We start from the raw sequence: 22,668 nt of genomic DNA, 5'->3' as shown, positions 1-22,668 counted from the left end.
AAAAAATAATCAACACCAAAACCCACAAAAGAAGCAAACACTGAATCTGATATTCAGCGAAGAAAGGTTCGCTTGGCATGACATCCTCTCAACTTGCCCTTGTAACTGTCCCCTAACTGAAGTCAGAGAAGGCAAATCAGTCAAAATGATCATTGCAGGGGAGTTGGACTAGATGGCCTTTAAATATCCCTTCCAACCCAAACTATTCTATGATTTTATGATTCTAAATCCACAAAGAGATTTTTTTTGTTACACAGGGAGGAAAAGCCCTTGCTAATCTCCAGGCTACAAATGGCAGGACCAAACAGATTAAATGCCATGTGCCTCAGTTTGCCCCACTGATTCCTTCCTGCACAATTTATGTGAGGCTCAAGGGGCTACCATCACCATAGAGTTTCCTAGTAGATCTGATCCACCTTTAATCCCCCTGGACAAAGGGTCTCACATCCATTGCTCTGCACAATCAGGCTGTGCTGGATTCATCCTGCTTCTCTGAAGCAGCATGTGTCTAGTGCACCAAGAAGCAGATCTGATGTGGAGAAGGATGCAATCTCACCACCATAAAACAGTGTCATTTTCAATCAAAACCAACATGTTTAGTGGAAGGAATATACCTTAAGTATTTCTTGATGATTTTCAGACGCATAAAGTCTACCATCCCGAACAATGTCTTCTATTAGTTCTTGGTAATCCTCTATGGGGAATACACAAGAGAGTCATTTGCAGGTTCACTTCACTTACATACTCAATACCTCTCTTGGTTACACATGCAATAGTTAGACGTTCTACCCCAAAAGAACCAGGGGTACTTGGCCCTCATATTAGCAGTCAAAAAATATTCGAAATACTCTTCTGTAAAGAAACTAAAAGTACTGTTTATTGTGAAAACAGTGTACTCTGCTGAGCTGCTCAGCATCAATCTGTCAAAAACAAAAGAAATCATAATGTGCCTGGGGTTGTAGAGCATACTGTAACCAAGTAGCCCGTTTCAAAGTGACCGCACTGCAGAAACTCATCTGTGAATACCCACAACTTGTGACTTCTTTCTACAGTGAGAAGAGGAGGAAAAAAAAAAAAAAGGAAAAAAGAAAATAAAAAAAGAAAAAATAGGTAAGAGGAAGCTTTCTTAAAAGGCAAACACCTAGTCAATCAAAATTTGAAATGCCTCAAAAGGAGAGGTCTCCCCTGATCCCCTGAAAAAAATCCTCTGTTGACAAAACTTTGCAGACCACAGCAAGGATGACTCCTTTGCAATTAATCCAGTGTGAACAGAAATGTGCCATATCATTCTTGCATCACTTATGCCGAAGTGCAAAGCCTTAGTTCCAGTTTCACTCCTGGTGACTCTGACAAGGATAGGGTGAAACTCTTGCCCTTAAGCTTCTTTTCTAGATAGGTATTTTGCTATCTGGTATGAGATCACAGATTATAGCAGCAACACAGTAAGTCAGAGGCACTTTGGCTTTGCCCAGTTCCTAACAGTTCCCTGCTGCCACCTGAAGCAACTCAGAACTGGGAAGGCACAAAAATGCATAAAACCCAGATTCTGTCTCTGAGCTCTACATTTTGGAGGCTGGAGCTCAGAATCCCAGGTCTTTGTTTAGGTCTGTGGAAGACTGGAAATACAGTGGCACTTAAGACTGCAGCGCAATGCAGAATTCCTTAAACTAGCTTTAAATGGAAGCAGCTACTGGAAGTGGTCTCAGTGTGACTATGCTGAGAGTGCTGGGTTACCCTGCTGCTTAATGGGGTCAAGGAGCCCACAAGGAGTTCTGCACCGCTGCAGCTGCACTAGTCCACATCAGCTCAGCTGCTCACATCCGCTTACCATCATACGTTACATAAGGAATTTGGAATCCTTTGGCACTGTTCCCTTCATTCGACTTGAACTGGATCCACAACTTCTTAGACCTAGAAGTGAAAGCTATAGGGCGTTCATAGGTTTGGCAGGTCTCGTACGTGGTCACTGAGTTGGAAGAAGCTTTCAAAGAAAACACATAATAGGCAGTTATCTGATAGTGCTTCATATTAATGAACAATCACAAAATAAGTTAAACTACCATGACGAGAAATGCTTGCTAGTGTTAAGGAAACTCCTCAAAATGTGGCAGGCCATCCACTAGTGATTTATTGGTCAAGGAATATATTTATCTTTCTTAAAAAACACATTTACTGTTTGACAGACATGCTTATACTAGAAACTGAACCTGTTTATTCACACATCAGTCACTTGTAGGGACTAGCAAGCATCTCCTCTTCCCTAACCCAAGCTAGAATTGCTTAGCGTAATTCATGACTAGTTAGCTGGAACCATCTATCCCTTCTTGATGATATTTCTTTCAGAGTTCACTGAAACATCATAGCCTTGCACCCTTACTTCACCTGAACCTATGGAGCAGCACTACCAAACACAATTTCTCAATTTTTCATTTAAAGAACTTTCTGCTCTCAAGTAGAGGCCAGCCAGGCTGCATGTAGTTTATGTAAACAGCAATGCATGTGAGAAACCTGTTTTGCCATGTGCTTCAGCAGATATTTCAGACTTACAGCTTTTTCGCATCACCAGGTAGTCTCCACACTCATCTTCTATTGGTAGAAATATTTCCGGAACCACAATGAGAATACGGCGCTTTGGCGGTGGGTTAATATTCCAAGTACACTCACTGTTTGCAGGGTAGTCCCCAGGATAGTTTGGTGATTCAATATATCCTGTGTAATCTCCCAGTTCACCTCCACAGTGCCTATCTGAAAGAGCAACAGAGTGTGCAGGACTAGGCAAAGTGAGGTCACCCTCCAGCTCTTTCTACAGTCACTGTTAGAAACGGTACATGGGCGACAGACACACAAACTTTTCTCTTCCCATCTGATGCTGCTACAGTTCTCTTTGCCAGCTTCACTTCACACTGCTGCCTGCTTCTGCCTTTGTGTTTTAACCAATGCTGAGACATAACAATTCAGACTAGTCCCTGGTAACGCAGCGAGTGCATCAACCAAGGAACAGGCAAGCAGCAAGGCAGGTGTAAGAGTACATAAAAATGCTCAAGCAAGGATGCTCCACTTGCTTGTTCCAGACAGAACGGGTTTATAGAAGCACCAGCTGAAGTCTAACTGGAGTCTGTGGTAGTCTGCTCAGGCACCATGCCTGCAGCAGTACAACCCAGGGAGCACAGCAGCTTTTGCTCTGCACACTGGCAGTAAGAGAGGGTGAACCCCAGCGCAGGATCCTGTGGTCCCCACATCTGTGTGGCATAAGGGTCTGGGCACTACAGCACTGTAACAGTGATGTGTGGGTATGGACATGCCCAGGGAATGGAGCATTTGAGAGACATGTAGTTTCCAGAAATGTATTTCTATGTATGCGTGTGTGTATGTTTGTCTGTGTGTATGTGTTTCCAGAGGTTCTTCTGAGCAGTTGCCTCTCTACCCACCATTTTTCCCCTTTAATTTACCCTGAGCTTCCCACACTACAACTACCATAATCTAGAACAGTGGCTCTCTTTGTAACTGGCTTTCAAAGGTTGTTATGAAGAAGAAATGGTTACCAGAACTATAAAGTTTTGTGAGCGAACTTCTATTCCTTTTAATAGAAGAGAAAGAAATCAGGGTGCTGAGAACATGAACTCTGTCTGCTCTATCATGGGGAAAAAGATTTAATAGCAAGAACTAGAGAGACCCAGCACCAGCTGGCAAAACAATCATCACTTTACCTTAACAAGAATGATGGAACCACCCTGCAGAAATGGTCTCTCATGGACCTCAGTAAGCCATGTGGGATGAGATGCAGGCAGGCAGCAAAAGAGGAACAACAGCACTGCTTCTCTCCAAGCTCCCTGGAGCAAAGCTAAATTTTACCCTTAGGGCCACTGTGAATATTAAAATGGTCCAGTCTTTTCATTTGTAACAGATCATCAAAACCATCTTGCTATACTTACTTTTGCACTGTGTTACGTTTGTTGATCCATCAAAATCGGTAGTGGTGTTTCCAGGGCATGAAATGCAGTAATTTTGTCCAAACTCAGGCTGGTATGTCCCAACTGTGCAGCGAATACACCGATGAGTTGTGGTATTATAAAAATGGCCAGGTGAACACTGAACTGGAGAGCAATTAAATATGCAGCACGGTTTAAATATCAGAATATGACTTTATGCATTTCTATAGGATTTATTATAATTTCAATAACTGAAATGCCAAATTCATAAACTACGAGGGTAATAACGCAGAGGTAAATTAAAATATTTTAAGTTATCAGATCACTTTGTGGAAGTTCAAATATCCCAAATTCAACACTATAGAGTGGTTCTGTGTAGAAGCAGTAATGAAAGGTATGGGGAAGTGAGTATACCACATGATTTTGTGTCACTGACCAGAATAACGTGTTACCAATTGGTCTTGCCACTGACATTTGACTTGGAAGATGATTAATATGTAGAAACACTACCTAAACCTTTCTTTCCTGCCAGTTGATGTGCACTGGCAGCATGTACACTGCTGCTGCATCCTAGTGAGCTCATCACAAGCAGATGAGAAAGACCCTGGTACTCTACAAGTGGCACCATGCATCAGGACTAGTGTCTAAACTTGTTTATCAACTTCTTCTGTCGTGATCACACACTGTCTGGCAACAACAGGCCATGACTCAGGGTACAGCCACCTCCACCAGATCTGCTGCTGCCTTATTTCATCACGTCACACCAGTTGTCCTGTTAGCTGGACTCACAAGCTACAACCCTCACAGGGCTTGCTGACAGCACCTCCTGCTCCACCAAAGCAAGGAGGTGCTCTTCACCCCACTCCAACACACAAACTCTTTCATAAGTATAACAGATTTTATGGAAGGTTTAGACATGAGATAGACAGGCACAGAGAAAAAAAAGTCCTTTTCTAGCACACTTACAACTTTTTTTCTAATTCCCTGCATGCGGACAGGAAGATTTTCTTCCTTCATTGCAATCTGAGAACACAGGACCCCAAACACCTTTGCTTACGTCTGTAATACACTTCTTTTAATTGGATTTTTCTTATCTAATCTGCATCTATGCCCATCATTATCTGTACTGAAACCTGACAGTAAGCAGTCAAGACCATCAGCCATATCTTATCTTTGCTCTTAACTCCATCACCGTCTTGATTCTTTTTCCTTGTGGGACTAAAAAAAAATTAAAGTATTTTCCTATTCTTTTTACCTCATTTGGCAACTTTACAGCTCCCAGCTCAACATCAAAATAATTTACTACCTTGCCTGTAAAATGTAGTTTTCTGTGCTGCACAGTCCATTTTTTCCATCCCCTTTAAGCTCTGCTTACTCTCAAATAACTCTGGTCTTGTTGAGCTTTGGATTCAGCTGGTTCAGCCTGGAGCCCTCCCCTACACGCTCCACCCGCCCAATCCAAATGCTTCAGACACAAGTTCCAAATAGTTCTTGCATCTGTGATTCCATGTCTTATGTGGCCTCTTCCACAGGCAAATCCCTGAGCTCTTCATTCCAGTTAATACAAAAAATTCCTTTAATCATCACTCTAATTTGAGCACTGAACCTTATCACAGTATCACAGTATCACAGTATGTTTGGGATTGGAAGGGACCTCAAAAGATCATCTAGTCCAATCCCCCTGCTGGAGCAGGAACGCCTAGGTGAGGTCGCACAGGAAGGTGTCCAGGCGGGCTTTGAATGTCTCCAGGGAAGGAGACTCCACAACCTCCCTGGGTAGCCTGTTCCAGTGCTCTGTTACCCTCACTGAGAAGAAGTTCTTTCTCAAATTTAAGTGGAACCTCTTGTGTTCCAGCTTGATCCCATTGCCCCTTGTCCTATCATTGTTTGCCACTGAGAAGAGCCTGACTCCATCCTCGTGGCACTCACCCTTTATATATTTATAAACATTAATAAGGTCATCCCTCAGTCTCCTCTTCTCCAAACTAAAGAGCCCCAGCTCCCTCAGCCTTTCTTCATAAGGGAGATGCTCCACTCCCTTAATCATCTTTGTTGCCCTACGCTGGACCCTCTCCAGCAGTTCCCTGTCCTTCTTGAACTGAGGGGCCCAGAACTGGACACAATATTCCAGATGGGGTCTCTTATTTATAGACCTGTTTTTGTTTATGTTAAATAAAACTGAAATCAGTTCTTCTTATCTTGATCCATGGTTTATAACCAATTTTTAGTGCTTTAACTTTGCAAAATTAAGTATGAAAAAAACAGTATGGATTCAGTGATTCTTCACTGAAGAACTCTATTAGCTATCACATTATTACCAGTAATATTAATTCTGCAACCATACTGCAAGATTATTCTATTAGGTTGCAATTCTCAATAGTAAACATATCTTAACTAACACTAGAGAGATCTCTTAATCTAAACCACCACCAAATGTTTGCATTGGGACCTTATTTCTATCCCTTATTTCTACTCTACGGTAATATATTTTCTATTCACACTTTTTCCTCAGGTGATTTTGATAAAAAGCAATGTTCTCTTACCCACACTTTAAGACACTGAGCAAACCATTATATCAATTAATATATCCTCTCTCTCCATGGACACATATTTTTATCAGTGTTTTCAAAGGCAACTTCATAGGTGTCCTTCAGCTTTTTACATCTTAGAAACTAAGGTGCTAACAAAATTCCTTTATTTTTAAAGATATGATCCCCACCTGGTTTTCAGTCCTGCGAGGAAAACCTTGGGAGTTTATTGCATGGCAGCTCCAGTGGGATGAGGTTTAGAGGCTGCAGGTTTAAGTGGAATTGCTAACTTTTTAGGTATATTCCAAGCCATCCAAGCCAGTTTCTCATTATGAACATGAAGAAACTATTTTCTTAGTTATACTTGAGGACTGGAATTCCCTCCTTCGCATTTTTATGTTGCTGCGGTGCACAAACCCGAAATAAGGCATGCTGGTCTTGATATTTTTATTGCGACTTCATTTTTCTCCCTGGTGTTCCTTTCTATGACTCTTTGCAGATCAGTGACTTCACTGACCAACTTCCATGTATCTCCTAACCCTTCTTCAAGGCTTGTATAAAAGCCAGTTATAAAAAGAAGTGAGGCTTTACTGAGTTTCCTTGCGGCCAGGCCAGGCAACTGTGAGAGCCTTGGAAGGAGAGATCCTTGAAAGGAGAATGGCCATTCTTTGAATGCCCCACTTGCAGAAGCAGCAGCAATTACTTTTGCCTCAGAGCAGTACAGTTCGTCAAATAAATCTTGACCTTACCTTTGGTCTCACAGTCCTGAAAGAAGGATGCACTGCTATGTCTCGTTGTTAGACCTCCTCCACAGGGAAAGCAGGATACTCTCCCAGCTTCAGGCTGGTAGGTTCCAAGGGGACATGGTAGACAGGGTTTGAAGCCATCAGGAGAATATTCACCCGGTGAGCACTGATCTGGAAGAGGAATACCACACCTGTTTCAACCTGTATATTGTAGGTGAAGGTACATTAATGAGCCTGGACAGGACCTGAAACCCCATGGTGGAAGTGCTCTTCTCTTTGTTTGGGAAGTGGAACACAGGGTTTCAGAACTGAACGTGACCAACAGACAGAGCTTAATCCATGCAACATACCCCCTAAAACTGAAACAGGCACTGGTAACCTCTGGTGCTGGTGAGCTCTTTTATGAGCTGGAATGGATTTCACACCTTGTTGCAAGCCTACTCTGGGCACTAGGCCTGTCCAGTACTCCCTGTTAATCTGTACAATGCAATTATGTAGTGATTATCTCTGCTTTCTAGCTAAAGAACTCTTGGACCCCTCGCAAATGAAATAATTTAGTACTAACATGCCAAAAATGTACTTCCAGATTTCTACAAGTATTTTAATCTTAATTACTGAATATTCATACTTCATAACCATTAGGGTTTTCACACAATTCAGTAACATCAAGCACAACCCGTAAATGTGCAAATTTTCTAACTAAACATTATATGTGCCCCAAAGACTTTTAAAGGAGAAATATTCTTGCCATTTTTCTGATACTGGATCTTGAATAATGATTATCTGTGCACTGGATTGCTGTGTTCTCTATGGTGCATAGACAGCATTAACTAAATCTGACAGATTTTACTCAAACATACACCTCAATATTATCTAAGAAGCCCGGGAATATTTAGGGGTATCTCAGAAAAATTCCGTCCTTCAAGCTTTTCACAAAAGAACTGATTTCAGTGCCAGAATTTAATGATTACCTTGCTCTGAAAGGCACAAAATACTGTTGCAGTTGTTCAGCTGTGCTGAAAAATTCTGTCCTTTTAAAGACCTGTTACAATAATAAACTGTTAGTTTTAGTTTATAGCTGAAATAAATCATTCAGTGAATAGCTGTTTTGTTAGGAAGTTAAATTGGCCTTGGCTTCATTTCAGGATATATGACTAACAACAAGCAGGGCATTAACTACCGGTCATGATCAATGATGAAGAATTTTGTTTATGGTTGATAAACTGAGTGGAATAGTGAGTGTTCCTCCTTAGCTTAAAAATAAAATAAGCAGGTTAAGCAACGCTCTGTAGATTATCAATGAAAAGTAGTGAGAAAGGAGATAGTCTTAGGTCTCGGTTTTAACTTTTTCCACCACACATCACTTCTGCTTTCATAAGGACACACATTCACTTACTCCCACACTTTTCAAGCCTTTCTTCATTTTATAAACATTTCTACAGAACACTCATCTCTGTACTCTTTGTGCAACTCAACAAACATGAATGAATTAAGGCTTTCATTGCAGCACTCCTAATAAGGTAAGGAAAGAATACTATTTACAGTTCCATGACAAGGAAAGACAATCCAGGTTAGTAAAGGTGATTTTGAGAAGTGGCTACTGACTTCAGAAACCCAGAGGCAAAGGAAAGACCAGCACAAATCTCCTTCCCTCAAAAACTCTATGGCTCCATGAAAAATCAGGACTGTCAGTAGTCTCAATAGAGGCTATTTGCACTCTGCTGTCTCCCCTTAAACTGCATTTTTCCCTTCATTTTAATCCTACGTCAAGTTCAGGCTTCTTTGGTTTTGCATTGGAAGAGTATGTGCATTTTTGCTTTGTTTTTGTTTTGAACAGGCTACTTTACATTGACATGTGTAAAATCGTACAAATTCAACCTTAAAACTGTACTTCGGGTTTCCTGAACTTGTTCAGAGTTCAGCATAACAGTAAGTCGGTTAACAGAGCTCAAAGGAAACCTGTCCTAGGCAGGAACCAAACACATGACTTAAGTGAAAATTCCACATTTGAGAACTTATCCCATCAGATCTCTCTTGGCAGCTTTATCATCTCCACCTTACTTGCCTTGAAACTGCAGGTTGTAAAACTGTAGAGCTCCCTGTGGAATAAAACTAAATTTTCCAGGGTTAGTTAGCAAAGTGTCTAATTTTTGAAAATTTGCATTGAGGAAGTAAACTTTAAAAAATCTCCTCAAACATCAGCAAGATCCTTAACATGGGGTATTCTTAGATAGGGCAGGAGCATCCGATGGTCTGTTTCTGTGCCTTCCCTCCACATTGAGACACACTGTGAGCTCCAGCCAATCTTTATTTTCCAGGATTCTGAGTACTGGGGCAAGAGTCCCAAGTTATTTGTCTTTCCTCATCCTATTAAGTTTTATTAGGGTACAAACCACAACTTTTTCATTTGCCATCATAGTACATTCCCACACTTCAGCTGTCTAGCAACAAGAAAAAATATCATGCCGCTAACACTTTGTGTCTGTGGGTTCAAAGCCAAATTAGGGGATCAGCAGCTAGACTACTAGATAAAGTGCAAGGTGATACAAACACTATGTTTACACAAGTATTAGAGCTGATGAACTGTCAGGACAGGCTGGCAGTTGGTTTTGACTTTGCTTTGTGTTAATCTCGGGTCCATTAAGCTGTACCAGAACTACACTTCACATGCTTCAGGCCCCGCTTCCCCCTTGTCTTCCACTTGCAGCGGCTGCCCCAAGGATGAGCAGGAATGCCTGTGACAGGTCAGCAGGACAGTAGGCTATGCCTGTGACAGAGCCCACAGAAGAAACACAGGGCTGAGACAGTGAAAGGCAGGAACTGCGTAAAAAGTCAACCTTGGCCAAAAAAAAAAAAAAAAATTAATTTGTTCTATAACAATCAATTCAAGTATTTCATTTTGATTTTCCTAAAAGTTGGCAACAACAAAAAGAAAACTGTAAAAAAAAAAAAAAAATTAAGTCCAACTAGCTACCACCAGTATAATAGGGTGTGCAAAACCAGCTGAAGAAGTTGTGTACAGTGTGGCACCTGCAGTCGTGAACTTGCGTGGAGAAAGAAAAGGATCAACTGCAAAGGCAGAGGACAGGTTGTCCCAAACACGGAGAGAAAGCTATGTGATGACTACCTAGCTCCTTCAGGACAAACCGCTGCCCAAAAACATCTGTTTGGGCAACGGCATATTGCTGGAGACAACCCAGGCTGAGAGGGGAGTCCAGCCAGATGAGCAATGGGCTTGTTCTGTGTGTCCATGGGGTTTGGGTTCACAGGACACCACCACCCTAGTAAGGAAAGGGCTGTCCATTCTCTGCTCAGAAATGGCTTCACATCATTATCACAGAGCAGGAGAGGGGAACACGAGCTGCTTTGACAACAGAGGTCACTGATATATGAAGTAGCATACGTGGTGTTGCTTCCTGGAACTGGAGAGACTAGGCCTGGCTGGAGCACAGGCCTGTGAGGGTACTCCACACATATTCATACCTGACATTACTACATTTAATAATGAATCTTATTCTCAGGGCTGTTAAGCATTCATGCTCAATTTGAAATCAGTGAGACCTGAAAAAAAACCAAGAAACTCTGGATTAAGTTTATGAAGTATATAAAATACAGAGATTGGAAAAATTCAATTTGAAATATTGCACTGCCTAGAAAAATGCATAACCCTATCTTTCCCCCACTATGACTTCTGAGACGCACCAAACACTTCAAGCCTTAATAGATCCTATGTGCATATGAGAAAAGAGGTAAATACATCCAGACACAGATTTAGCTATTTATAGTCTAATGAATACTCATTATTCAATGCAAATATTAAAATTACACTAAGCGATGCACAAGCTTTAATGCCTCAGGCTCTTAAATAAATCGGTTTCTTCACACGACTACATCAAACCAAGATTTTTGAAGTAGTACAAGTGTCCAGACAATTCGATCCACAAACACATTCCCCGTAAACTGCTCCTAGTTCCTCTCCATCTTCCACCTAGAGATGTTCCAAATGCAGGAACCCCATCTAATGCTACTGGAGCACAGAGCAAGGGTAAGGAGGAAAGCCTGTTCAAGAGCTCATAGCACTCACAAGGGCCCAATCTAGAGTAACAAACAGACTTGGTGCTAGGTTCAGTTGTAGTAACATTAGTTATAAGGACATCATGTCAACACGGAAATCATCGCATGGAAATCCACAGGACTGCGCCCAAAATTAGGATGATACAAACAGATGCTCTCTAGAGAAAAACAACAACAACAAAAACACAAACAAACAAAAAAACCCACCACAAAACCCCACCCTCTAATAGTTCAAACTTTTCCTGTCTTCTGTTTAAATGAAACCAAATAAGTTTGAGCTTCATTTTCACAAAGCTAGAAACTGCCTGGTCCCATCTGACACATGGGAAATACCCAGTCGAAACAAGATCTGAAGATTTGCAAATAATGCCATTAAATCAGAATTCCACTGGCTTGGCTTTGCTCTTTTTTCAGAAACCTGATTGTTTTTCTCCAAAAGAACAAAAGAACCAATTGCTTCTAGTAGACTTCATTTCTGCAGCCACTGTCTTTGTTTGTCTTCAATACCCATTAAAAACCCAGTCTTGAGTCTCATGCAGCTGTTTTAAAGAAAAAAAGTGAAAGCTTTTCTGATGCAAAAACAAGAAGAAAGGAGGGGCTGGGGAGGGGAAAGAAGGGACCACAGGGAACCAGGATTAACAGTTACAAAGACACTTAAAGGCTCTTCCCCTCTTTTCAACACATTAGCCTTTGAGCATTTGCTCCTATAGACAAATGCTGTAGTATCTCAGTGGCTGAGAAGGTGAACCTCATAAAGGAGGTCATGATCCACCAATTCACCATTTTCTTAAGAACGATGCCTTGACTTTATAAGGAAAATCACCAACAACTGATGCAAATTGATTCTGAAGCAGCATCCTTGAAGTTATTGTGTTCTAGTGGTTCACACATTTAGGTCACATGAGATGGTTATGCATCCTAAGGATTTATGTCTTAGATCTATGGTTGTCAGAGCAAGCAGGTTAGCAGAAAAATAGCACCCATTCTGCCATTTGATAATTCATTTCTTCTTGTCAGATTTTCATAAAATTGTAATAAAAACAAACAAACAAAAACCCACAAACAAACAAACCTAAAAACACAGAAAACCAAACAAAAATATAAACAACAACCAAAAAAAAACCACAACAGAACCAAAAACCCACAACATTTCATTCTCTGTTGTATAACACAACTATTAATTTTAACAACTGCAAAGACAGGCAGCACTTTGCTTTTATTTTTAAATATTTCTCATACTTTTACAATGTCAGTATCCAGTATCATACCACAGCTAAATGTTGAGATGCGGCTCATCATTTTATATGAAATGTTAATATTTTATTTGCATCCTCAGAACTAAAGGGACAAAACTGCTGAATGCTGAGCAATGAAATGCATCAATCCCTCCCACACAAGATAAAGCTGCTCAGCATTTACATCAGAGCAGTGCCTATCCCAGAGCAGCTCGTCTTTACTGTTCTCTGAAGTGACAGCTCTTTGGATGAATCCACTTGTGACTACTGTGCAGCAAGGGCATGTTCACACATCCTTTTATACAGCAGTTGCAGGGAACAGTGCTTTTCATTGCCTTCTTCCCTCTCTTAAAAGTATTCATGCATCCAACACAAAAAAAAAAAAAAACACAACCAATGGAACAGGCAAGGTGCACTTTCAACTCAGTGGGATGTGATCAAGGTATGATGGAGTTTTAACCAGTAGAAAAAGCAGCTAAATTGCTTGTTTCTCCCTCAGTGGAAAGTGCTTGAGGGCAATAGGGTCCCAACAGATATGAACTTCGTCTCTTCCAATATGGAGGTTTCTGGTAAATCAGATTCTTATAAGGAATTTCTAGTATTTCAACAGTTGGTCTTTGGCTATTAAATCTGTCTAAAGTCTAGCTCATACTGGAGAATGAATATGTTGTGTCAGGTTAGTGAATGAAACTACATTCTCCCCAGGACAAATCTCCTTTCCAAGAAGGATGCAGCATTTCCAGCATCCTCAGATGGTTCATCTAGTCTTGAAGCACTGCCATTCATATGCATGGGGGTTTTTTACCATAAGATTTACTTCAGTGTGGAAAGATCACAGTCTTGCTATGAGAATCTCTGGGAACACTGATGAAAATTCCATTTTGCTATATGCATTTCCTGTGATATACATTAGTAGAGACCTACCGCTGGTTGTTCTTTGGAAGCCATTCACAGGAATTAATCAATGTGAGCCAATGCTAAATACACTTATTCATTGCTGTAGAGCTCACACATAACAAGGTAGACAAATGTGACACTTGAACCTTTAAAGCATCAGAAAATCCCAAACAGAACTGTACATTAAACAGCAAACTTGAAATAAAATACACTGCCCCTCAGAACCGGCACTTCCCTTTTAGTATCAACAGCTGTTTTAAGAACAGCAGAGACACACATGCAACCATTCTGCGTTCTAAGAATGTTCCTTCCTGCTCAGCTGGTCAGACGAGTGAAAGCCCTTTGCCAAAGTTCTCTGCCTGCCCAGAGACCACATCCACCACCTGCACTGAATCCATCTGCTGACCTTGTATCTCTTGCTATGGAGTCACTTTCTCCCCAGAATCATGAGCATGTCTAGAAAAGCAGGACCCTACACCTGCCCAGAAGTTTTTGTCAGCTCTGCAAAAAAAAATCAGATCAAAACAAAGGAAGCACAACAATCCTGACTCTCCCACATACATCCCTGCACTAGCTTCTTCCTCTTCCACACTGTTCCCACTCCATTCTCTTCTCTCCAATCTGTTTCTCAGCTCCTGACCTTCAGTCAAAGCAGCAGCAGCAGCCACCCAGTGCTGCCTTCACCAAACACACTGGGACAATCAGCTTTTTCTAAGGAAATGAGGCGTACATAACAACACTGCCTCTGTGTGTGCTTTTATGTCCCCTCAGCAGCCAGTAAATGTTCTGTTCAACTTCCAGTAGTTTGACCAAGGATGCAAAGAGGCTTCAAAGGTACTAAGTTTCTGTACACTTAATGTAAATATGTAGGGAACATGCAAATAGAGGAGAGAAACCTTCTTAAAGTCCATGCAAGCAAAAGGCCGTGGTGCAAGTTCCACCTCCTGCTTGATCACAGCAGATCTACACAAGGATATGGCCTGAATAGTTCAGCTGAAGAAAGGAAGATTGATTTAGGCATTGCGCCTCTTCAGACACAAGCAAATCAAACCATAAGCCATGAGACCCACAGCGAGTCATAACTTACTGCTTCCACTGCTCACAGCAGTACCTGTTCAGATGTCTAGAGCAACCTGTGGCACCAATTCAGCAACAGAAAAGGTTTGACTTTTCCAAGTTGTTCTTCTAAACATTTGTCTTCATATGCTCAATGTCTGTTTCAACCAAGGACAGACTATTTGTGCTCACCATACCAAAGAGTTTTCCAGGCATTCTCCCAAAGCCATCTTTCTCTCTGAACTAGCACAGAAATGTCAGGTATGCTGCTCATTTGTAATGAGAAATGAAACTGGTTCCACAGCTACCAAAAAAAATCAAAAAATGTCTTTGTTATTCCAGTTCCTAACTGTAACTCACATTGCCTTATCTACTTGCAGTCTTTCTAGCTTACTCATTGCTGGTTTTTCCAGTTGAAATCATACATGGCTTGAAAACTATACTGTGCTCCGTACAATGGACCCTGACAGTTTTTCAAAGCCTTCCTCAAGCATCCAACACAACATCTCGAAAACATCCACGCAAACTCATCTTGGTGAGCTTTCTGAAGTTTTTCAGTCTTATTACAATGTTACAAAAGAAAAAAAAAAGAAAAAAGCTTACAGCTTTATCCAACAAAATTCCTGAGTAATTCCCTAGTCTGCTTGCTCGCACAGATGTTTTAAACACCACCAATTCATTTTTATATTCTACGAATCCAAGTTTTTCCAGAGTTAGCAAAACTAGGTTGGAAAATGTATTCTGTGGCTGAATGGGTTGCTGCTGGAAGATATACTAATTCAGTCTGACAGCCATTTTAAAGGCTAGCTGCTTCACAAAACCACCTACATGCTGCTTACCCCATGCAGCCGAATTAGCCGTCACGGTTGTTAGGCCCCCGTTAAGATAACATCTGACCTCTCTCCTTAACTTCCGTGCTTTGGAAGCATTTAGTATGGGCTGCATTATGGTGGTGCCCTCCAGTGCCATGATAATTAAGACTTTTCTCCATACTGGCCTATAAAACACCTATTCTCCATGAATTTATAACTCTGTCATGAAGATTCTCTGAGACTCAGAGCTTAATCAGCAAAGAGAATGTGACTGCATCAAATTCTGTTCAGCCTTTTCTTTGGAACAAGGAAGGGATGAAATGTTCACAAGTTCAGAAACACAGTGTTACACTAGATACTAGATGTAGTCTTAAAAATAACACTGGTGATGTCAAGGCCTTTGGTGCCTGATGTTATGGCCACATTTTCTTCCTTTGAGCTTACTGTAGGCTGCGCATCAGCCACAACAAAGCACTGAGCTCTTGTTCTACTCTGTAACACACTGATTACCAACAATAAATACATGGAGGGGCACATGTCAGTAGCACAAACAGGAGCCCCTACTTCTTCACACGCAGCCCTCCTCTCTCCTGGACAAGCATCCCGTGATCCCCCCCAAGCTTACCAGACCTGAGCAAACCAGTAAAACACACATGATGGTTTGTTCCTAATTTACATTTACTTACCACATCGGTTACCCATGTGCATCTGTCCTACACCACAGGACTGCTGCGGCTCTGATAGCTTGAGAGACTTTCTGGCCACTTCATGGTCCATGCCAGAGACACGAACACGGAACTGGTCCCTGTTGACTGTTTTCCGCAGGGTTCGAATGGTTTTACGGAACCTCTTTTCAGTCTTTTTCCGAGCACAGCGTACATCACATGTGTCTGAAAAGTAATGAGGATGAAAGCTGCTATAAGTGACCATGCACAAAAATCCACCTAATTCAAAAGACCAACCAGTGCAAACCACTGAGAAAGCAATTTCTGTGAACAAGTCTGAAATCCTTAAGGAAAACACCTCCAAGTCAGAAGAAAATTAATCAGACCACAAGACTTTAATCTATGGGCAGCTCTTTGATATTTGAAACTACCCCCACCCCCTCAGCCTTTTTTAAACAGTAAAAGTCATTGCAAAACAGGAGATACTTTTTATTATCATTTTGCATACAGATAGAAGTGAAAAATACAGAAATTAAGGAGCAAATGGCAAGAAGCTTCAAACCGCACCTTGGATTATATTCCAACCAACCTGTCACCTCCTTTCGGCTCGTTTCAAGCTCAAAGTCCGCAGTGATAAAAATTTCTCTAGTCGCTGTCAGTCTACTGAGGGCTCCATGAACTTTCTTGCCAGAGCTGCACGTTAGGTTTACATAGTGGAAGCTCTCCATTATGGAATTATGTCTCTCTGTATGAACAGAATTAAAGGAAGCAACAGCTTGGCCAGCTATGTCATGGAACATACATCATCCCATACAGCTGGGATGAGACTGTGGCGCTGCAGTGGGTCTGAGGCACAATTCAGTGCCCAGCCCGCTCCCCCTGGCTTTTGCCAGCAGGTTCTCACGAATTCCCTTTGCACCATGCGACACATCTGAAAAGCATGATGCTGCCTGCACCAGGCAGGCTACTTGAGGGCAAAAATTTGGCACTCACGTGAACCTGTGAAAAATTGGTTAGCTTACAATGGTGTTTAAACTAAGCAGTGGTTGTGTACGCAGGACACTTGGAGACCATTTTTAAGGTTTCAATGAGGAAACAAGATTTAGTTACAGAAAACACCCGGAATAATACTGGTTCTGGAGTATACAACTCTTCATTGAGCATCTAGTGTAGTTTCTCACTGTTGCTCTTCTAAGGGCAACCAAACTGACGTGCTGATTGATCATATTGTTAGTGACTTCTTCCCCTAGCCCCTGGTGGCTTTTTGTTTGTTGTGTGGTGTGTGTCTGTGTGTTTAATGTACTCCTCCTCATTTTCTGCTGGCTTTGTAAATTCCCAGGCTATACTTTCTGCCTTGGAACAGATGGAAGAGCTGACCTCACTGTGTCCATCTGGGGCTGCTGAAGTATAAAAGGAAGAGAAAAGAGGAATAACCCTTTGGCAACAGAGTCAACATAAAAGGTCAGGAGACACTTCACTGAGGCATCAGACAGTAAGGAGCAGGTGAGAAAATAAAGAACAGAAAGAAGGGATAGAGAAAGAAAGGAAAGGAAGAAATCAAGAGAATGAAAAATATGGTTGGTTTTGCTGAGAATTTTTTTGGCAGTGGTACAAACGGAAAAGGAGAAGGGCTTTCCTATCAAGACTGTAAGGTTGTCACAGGGAAGTCCTGTGATCTGAAATAACTATTGCAAGAATGATGGCTGGGAAGGAGTGTGAGGACATGTGAAGAGCAGAAAGTATGCAGTCCCTCTATGCTTCGCTTATGATGTATTTCGTATCAGGAAAGCAATTAGTAACCCCTGAGCTATGGCTCTAACCTGCTTACCTGCATTTTTATATTCATACCTGGTATAATCTTTTCCAGACCTTCTTGAAACATCTCAGTTTTTTTCAAACTACATTTTCCTTCATTTAATTTAAAAGTTACGCTTATCTTGATGGCTGAAGTATCTTCAGGAAGAAACAATGACATGTTATTTTTAAAAACGAATAGATAACCCAAATGTCACATCATAATGCTGATACAAAGCAAAAAAGCAGTCATCACAGAAAACCTAGAGATGCCAGCTCCCTTCTGCTGTGAAGCTGGCTCACAACTGGAATTGGAACAAAGTATGTTAGATTTCATCAAAAAAGAAAAAGTAGAAAAAGAATGAGATTAAGTCCAGATCTGCTATTGGGTAAATCAAACAAAGGTTAGCTGAATTTTAAGGAGATACCCCAAGCCAGTTCAGAAAGTAGTTAATGTCTGTATAAAATAGCATCTCTTATCTATTCAACCTGAAATGCTTTTTAAACTTTACTGTCCAACAGCTAAACCTAAACATATTGTATGTTGTCATTACTGTCTGGTTTGGATATCTAAGAAGGAGGAATAATGCTCCTGGCCTAGCTGTTTATTTTACTACTGACCATTGCTCCTCTCCTTCTTAAGTTTTAGTTTGAGTAATGTTGATGAAGTAGTAAAAGCAGAATTTCCTGTAGTAATCATGAACTCTAATCACAAGGAAGAAAAAACAGATGAAGCATAACGGAGAGGGAAAACAAAGTCAACAGAAACATCCTTATTTCGCAGTTACCTAGTAAAAGAAATCAGTCAAATCATGCAACAGTAAATCTAGTGATTTACCCAGCCAGCTGGATGCATTTGTATTTTGCTGCTTTTTCTTAAGCTGAGATGACCTGCCACAGGTGAGGCTGTAGGCATCTTGTGTTCCTAACAGAGAGACCATACAGACAGAGAGTAAAGAGACAGGCACTGTGCACAGACTGAAGACTCCTGTAGTATAAAACACATTTTTAATTTGGTGATCAGCATCATTACCTTCACCTTTCTCCTGTAATGTTGTTCATAAAATACTCCACATTGGAGGCTGTCTCTTTCTAAGCAATTTAAAGGGTTCAGGAAGAAAAGCAGCATCTGTCTATAAGGACTGGCTGCGTCTGTGCGCTGTGTCCTGTGGGGCGGAGGGGCTGCGCAGGCAAAACCCCCGGCCCCACGCAGGGCTGGAATGCCTTCACCCCATTCAGCAGCAGCTCTCAAGGCCAATTAAGGAATGGCCCAGGGAGCACGGAGAATTCTGCCCCGTCCTCCCCAGCTTCCAAAAGACAGTTGTCATGAGGAGAGAATCTGAGGGTAGATTGGTTGTAAAATAAAGGGGGGCTTTCTGGATATAGCCCTTTATCTATAGTGAAAGAAAGGCCCCTGTTGATTGTCTACTCCTTGGGGTTTCCATGAGGGTTAGCAAGTTTGCTACTCTTACACTCTCTACAAAATCATATGTTTGCTTTTGTTGGTTTTGACTTACCAGAAAATACCTGGACATCCGAAGAGCAGCTTAAGAAGCATCTATCGCTCCCACCACTCTTAATGCAGTGCAGCAATACCTTGGGTGACATATTATCAGGCAAGAGACCCTTTATCTCTAAATAGGATAAAACAAATACTCACAGGAGAAGTAAAACATCTACATACACCCTACTAATAAACTGCCATGCAGCTGCTTTTGTAGGTGGTACCTCAGAGCACCAACACAATTAATATGCTATTTACACAGAAAATCAAAGGAAAATAAAATCACTGGAAGACCACGCAACATAAGTAATTTCTTTTCAGGTAAAGCTATCACCAGCAAACCTTCTCATGCAGAGAAGACAAAGGGAAATAGAAAGAATGAGCTAGATAAAAGCACAGGAAAGAAAGCATCAAAATCCCTCAAAGTATCTCCTGTTTTTTGCTAGGGTTTTTTGCTTGTTTTTATCAGTTTCAACATCAGTACCATCATGCCTGACTAAAAGGTTAAGTGGAATACTTTGAATGATGGCTCATACCATTTAACTGGACAGATCAGGTTTTTTGGATTTGGCTATAACCACATGGCCATCCGACACATCAGGAGTAGAAATGTATTTACAAGGCACCTTACCAACACAATCCTTTTTATTCCAGTGCAATTTGTAGTTGGAGTGACACAGGCATTCATAGTCTCCCAGCGTATTCACACACAGCTGTTGGCAACCACCATTGTTGACGCTACATTCATTAATATCTACAGAGGAAAGGTAAAAATACTTTTTAAAAGTTACTCTTGCCGAAGTTCTGTACTCTAAGTCTGGTAGGTAAACATGTACGCAAATATGGCTTACTAGGAAAAGATTTTGGGAATGCTATCTAGACATCCACCTTTAAATAATTTTGTTTTCATGGAAATCCTTTGATAAATGTCAACATTGATCAAATGTTGTCAGAGGGGCGGTGTTAGGCGGGTCCTTAAATCACATAATTAAAAAAATATCAAACCTCATCAATATGATAACAAATGAACTCAAAGAAAAGGAGAGCAAATCAAATCTGCATTGCACTGTGTCTGGTTAATTAATATTTTTCATTTGGAATAAAGGCAGAAGACATGGACAGGATTCACACTGATAAATCCTCCGAAGTGCTCAGATAGATACAACTGCTGTGGAACGCTATTTGAGTCCATGTGGACAAATAATACCATTGTATCATCATTGTTCCTTTTGACCAATTACCAAATTTTGAGGTTGTGCCCCACCTAATCAATGCCAATAGGAGGAGAAACTCCTGACAACACAACATACTGCCTTTGGTGCAAACTTGCACACTGATGCAGAATACACCATTCAACAGTGGTGTATCCCAGGGGTCAACACTGGGGCCAATACTATTTATCCTCTTAATTAAACCTGGAGGGTGGGACAAGAGTTCACCCTCAGCAAGTTTGCAGATGATACAAAACTGTGAGGAGGGGCTGGCACACCAGATGGTTGTGTCACTATTCAGAGGGACCTTGACTGGCTGCAGCAATGGGCCGACAGGAATCTCATGAATTTCAAAACAAAGCGAAATGCAAAGTTCTCTGTCTCTGCTTCTCAGATCCATCCCAATGACAGCTTCACTTATCTCCAGGAGCTTTATGGCAATTATACATGAATTTAGAAATCTGCCACCAAAAAAAATCTCTTGCAAGTCCCAGAAAGCTTGTGCAACTGAGGGAACCCATTTCTATGAACATTTTTCTCAATGCTAATGACAAGTTTTGTCACTGCTCTCCCTAATAATTTGTTTCCCCCATCTAGACAGGTAAGAATTTGGTAGAAAACACTGTGAAACAGATTACAAAACTGGGCTGATTTCAGGGAAAAAACATACTACTAACAGAACTGAGACAGCAGAGGTAGGAATGAGCAGCAGAGGAATAATGGAGAAAGCAGGGAACACTTTAACTGGCTCTGCTGCCTAAGATACCACCAAAGCAGCCCAAATCTCCGGTTTTCATTGACCTTTTGTTAGGATGCTGCATACAGTGGCAACCTGTTATCTCCAGCACTTATTGGCTTCTCCCATACATGTCAGAAAAAGTACACTTAGTATCCCACCAGCTTTGACACAGTCTATGATTGTCAGTAAATGAAGGACTTGCTATGGTACAGGAACTAACATCTTCTGCACAGGAGTATGATATGAAGAGAACAATTAGCTGCCAACAGCAAAACTGCAGTTCCTTTCCCCCATTGGTGGCCAAAAGAAATTAATAAATGCAGAGGAATTAATGGGAACAGACTTTTAGCAAGCAGAACACATGAACAGTGTTACTTCACCTCCAGAAAGGTTTCCCTGCTCATCAGGATAAAACACAGTGATGTTGTAGCCCTGTAATCCTCTTCGCAGACTTCTAGAGGCAGAGTTTAAAACAGATCACGCACACAGAGATCACGGAATTGTTAACTCCAAGTTCAAGTGTGCTCATTCTGCCTCAGAAATAAATAGGTCTTACTCAGAATTAAGCAAGTGTATGGAGTCAGTAACATCTTGCTTAGAGCTTATATAAATAACAGGTTTCATTCCACTTAGTGTCCAGTTATTCATGTTTCCTCATGTTAACTCTGAGAATTTGTGCCAGAAATATTAGTACTTCACACATATTGAACTTCTGTGAACATCTTTCTTTAACTTTTCTTGTAGGAAAGATGTAAAAGATTTGAGAGTATAATTCTTGGCCAATGTAAATCAGTGGTACTACATCAGCTAAATCCTACATCACATGAGGATCTGACATATGCACAAGGGCAGCCTTCAAAATCATCATTTTCTAAGTCATCCAGAGCTTCCTGTTCTTTAAGTCCTGTTCCACTAACTTTTCATGGAAGTCTATGTGACTTCCGCATGTGAAAAGTCTACCAAATTATGGCTTTCATACCCGTCAGTTTGTTCTAATAGTCACAGGTGCTTTCTGATGCAGGATGGGAAGGGAAAACCATTTCAGTAAGGACAGAAATAAGCAGGACTAGTTTCTACTTTTGCTGTGTCTTCTTATCATGAGAAAGAGTAATATTTCTTCTATACACCTGCTGCATACACACAGGCTTGTGTCTTGCACAGACACTAATTAGCCCTGTGGCAACAGCACTATCATCACAGCCTGCTGTGTCTTTTTATAACTCACCTCCACAGTGTGTGAAGCCATAGAGAGCATATCCTTTGTTACAAGTACACGCAAAGGTGCCTGGATGATTGATGCACGTGTGGTCGCACGTCCGGTCAAAAGAGCACTCATCAATGTCTGCAAGTTTTAAAGGGATACATGAGCATCTTTCAGCCTGGCAAGGGAGCACTGATGAGCTAACAAAGTTGGACACAAAGATGTGCAGGTTTATGTAAACTAAGCATATTCTTTTAAAGCAAATAATGTAGCATTA

At 41.2% G+C, this 22,668-nt stretch overlaps 1 protein-coding gene across 4 annotated transcripts in view; it reads right to left on the bottom strand.

Moving 5' to 3' along the window:
• The window catches only part of SCUBE2 (signal peptide, CUB domain and EGF like domain containing 2), a 45,609-nt gene that overhangs the window by 4,566 nt on the left and 18,375 nt on the right, over positions 1-22,668 (bottom strand). For 3 of the 4 annotated variants that reach the window (XM_065839724.2, XM_065839723.2, XM_071808917.1), the window contains 12 exons: positions 22,416-22,532; positions 19,872-19,994; positions 19,254-19,370; positions 18,575-18,661; positions 17,791-17,895; positions 16,532-16,687; positions 15,964-16,167; positions 7,207-7,374; positions 3,933-4,094; positions 2,548-2,745; positions 1,829-1,981; positions 615-694 (listed from right to left, as the gene is read on the bottom strand). In XM_065839724.2, the coding sequence (XP_065695796.1) occupies positions 615-694; positions 1,829-1,981; positions 2,548-2,745; positions 3,933-4,094; positions 7,207-7,374; positions 15,964-16,167; positions 16,532-16,687; positions 17,791-17,895; positions 18,575-18,661; positions 19,254-19,370; positions 19,872-19,994; positions 22,416-22,532 (1,670 nt within the window). The remainder of the gene's footprint in view (positions 1-614; positions 695-1,828; positions 1,982-2,547; positions 2,746-3,932; positions 4,095-7,206; positions 7,375-15,963; positions 16,168-16,531; positions 16,688-17,790; positions 17,896-18,574; positions 18,662-19,253; positions 19,371-19,871; positions 19,995-22,415; positions 22,533-22,668) is intronic. The other variant, XM_065839722.2, reaches the window with a different exon arrangement.

Source organism: Patagioenas fasciata, chromosome 5 (assembly GCF_037038585.1).
Source record: "Patagioenas fasciata isolate bPatFas1 chromosome 5, bPatFas1.hap1, whole genome shotgun sequence".
In the NCBI taxonomy this organism is placed as follows: domain Eukaryota; kingdom Metazoa; phylum Chordata; class Aves; order Columbiformes; family Columbidae; genus Patagioenas; species Patagioenas fasciata.
This window is presented reverse-complemented; position numbering and strand designations above follow the sequence as displayed.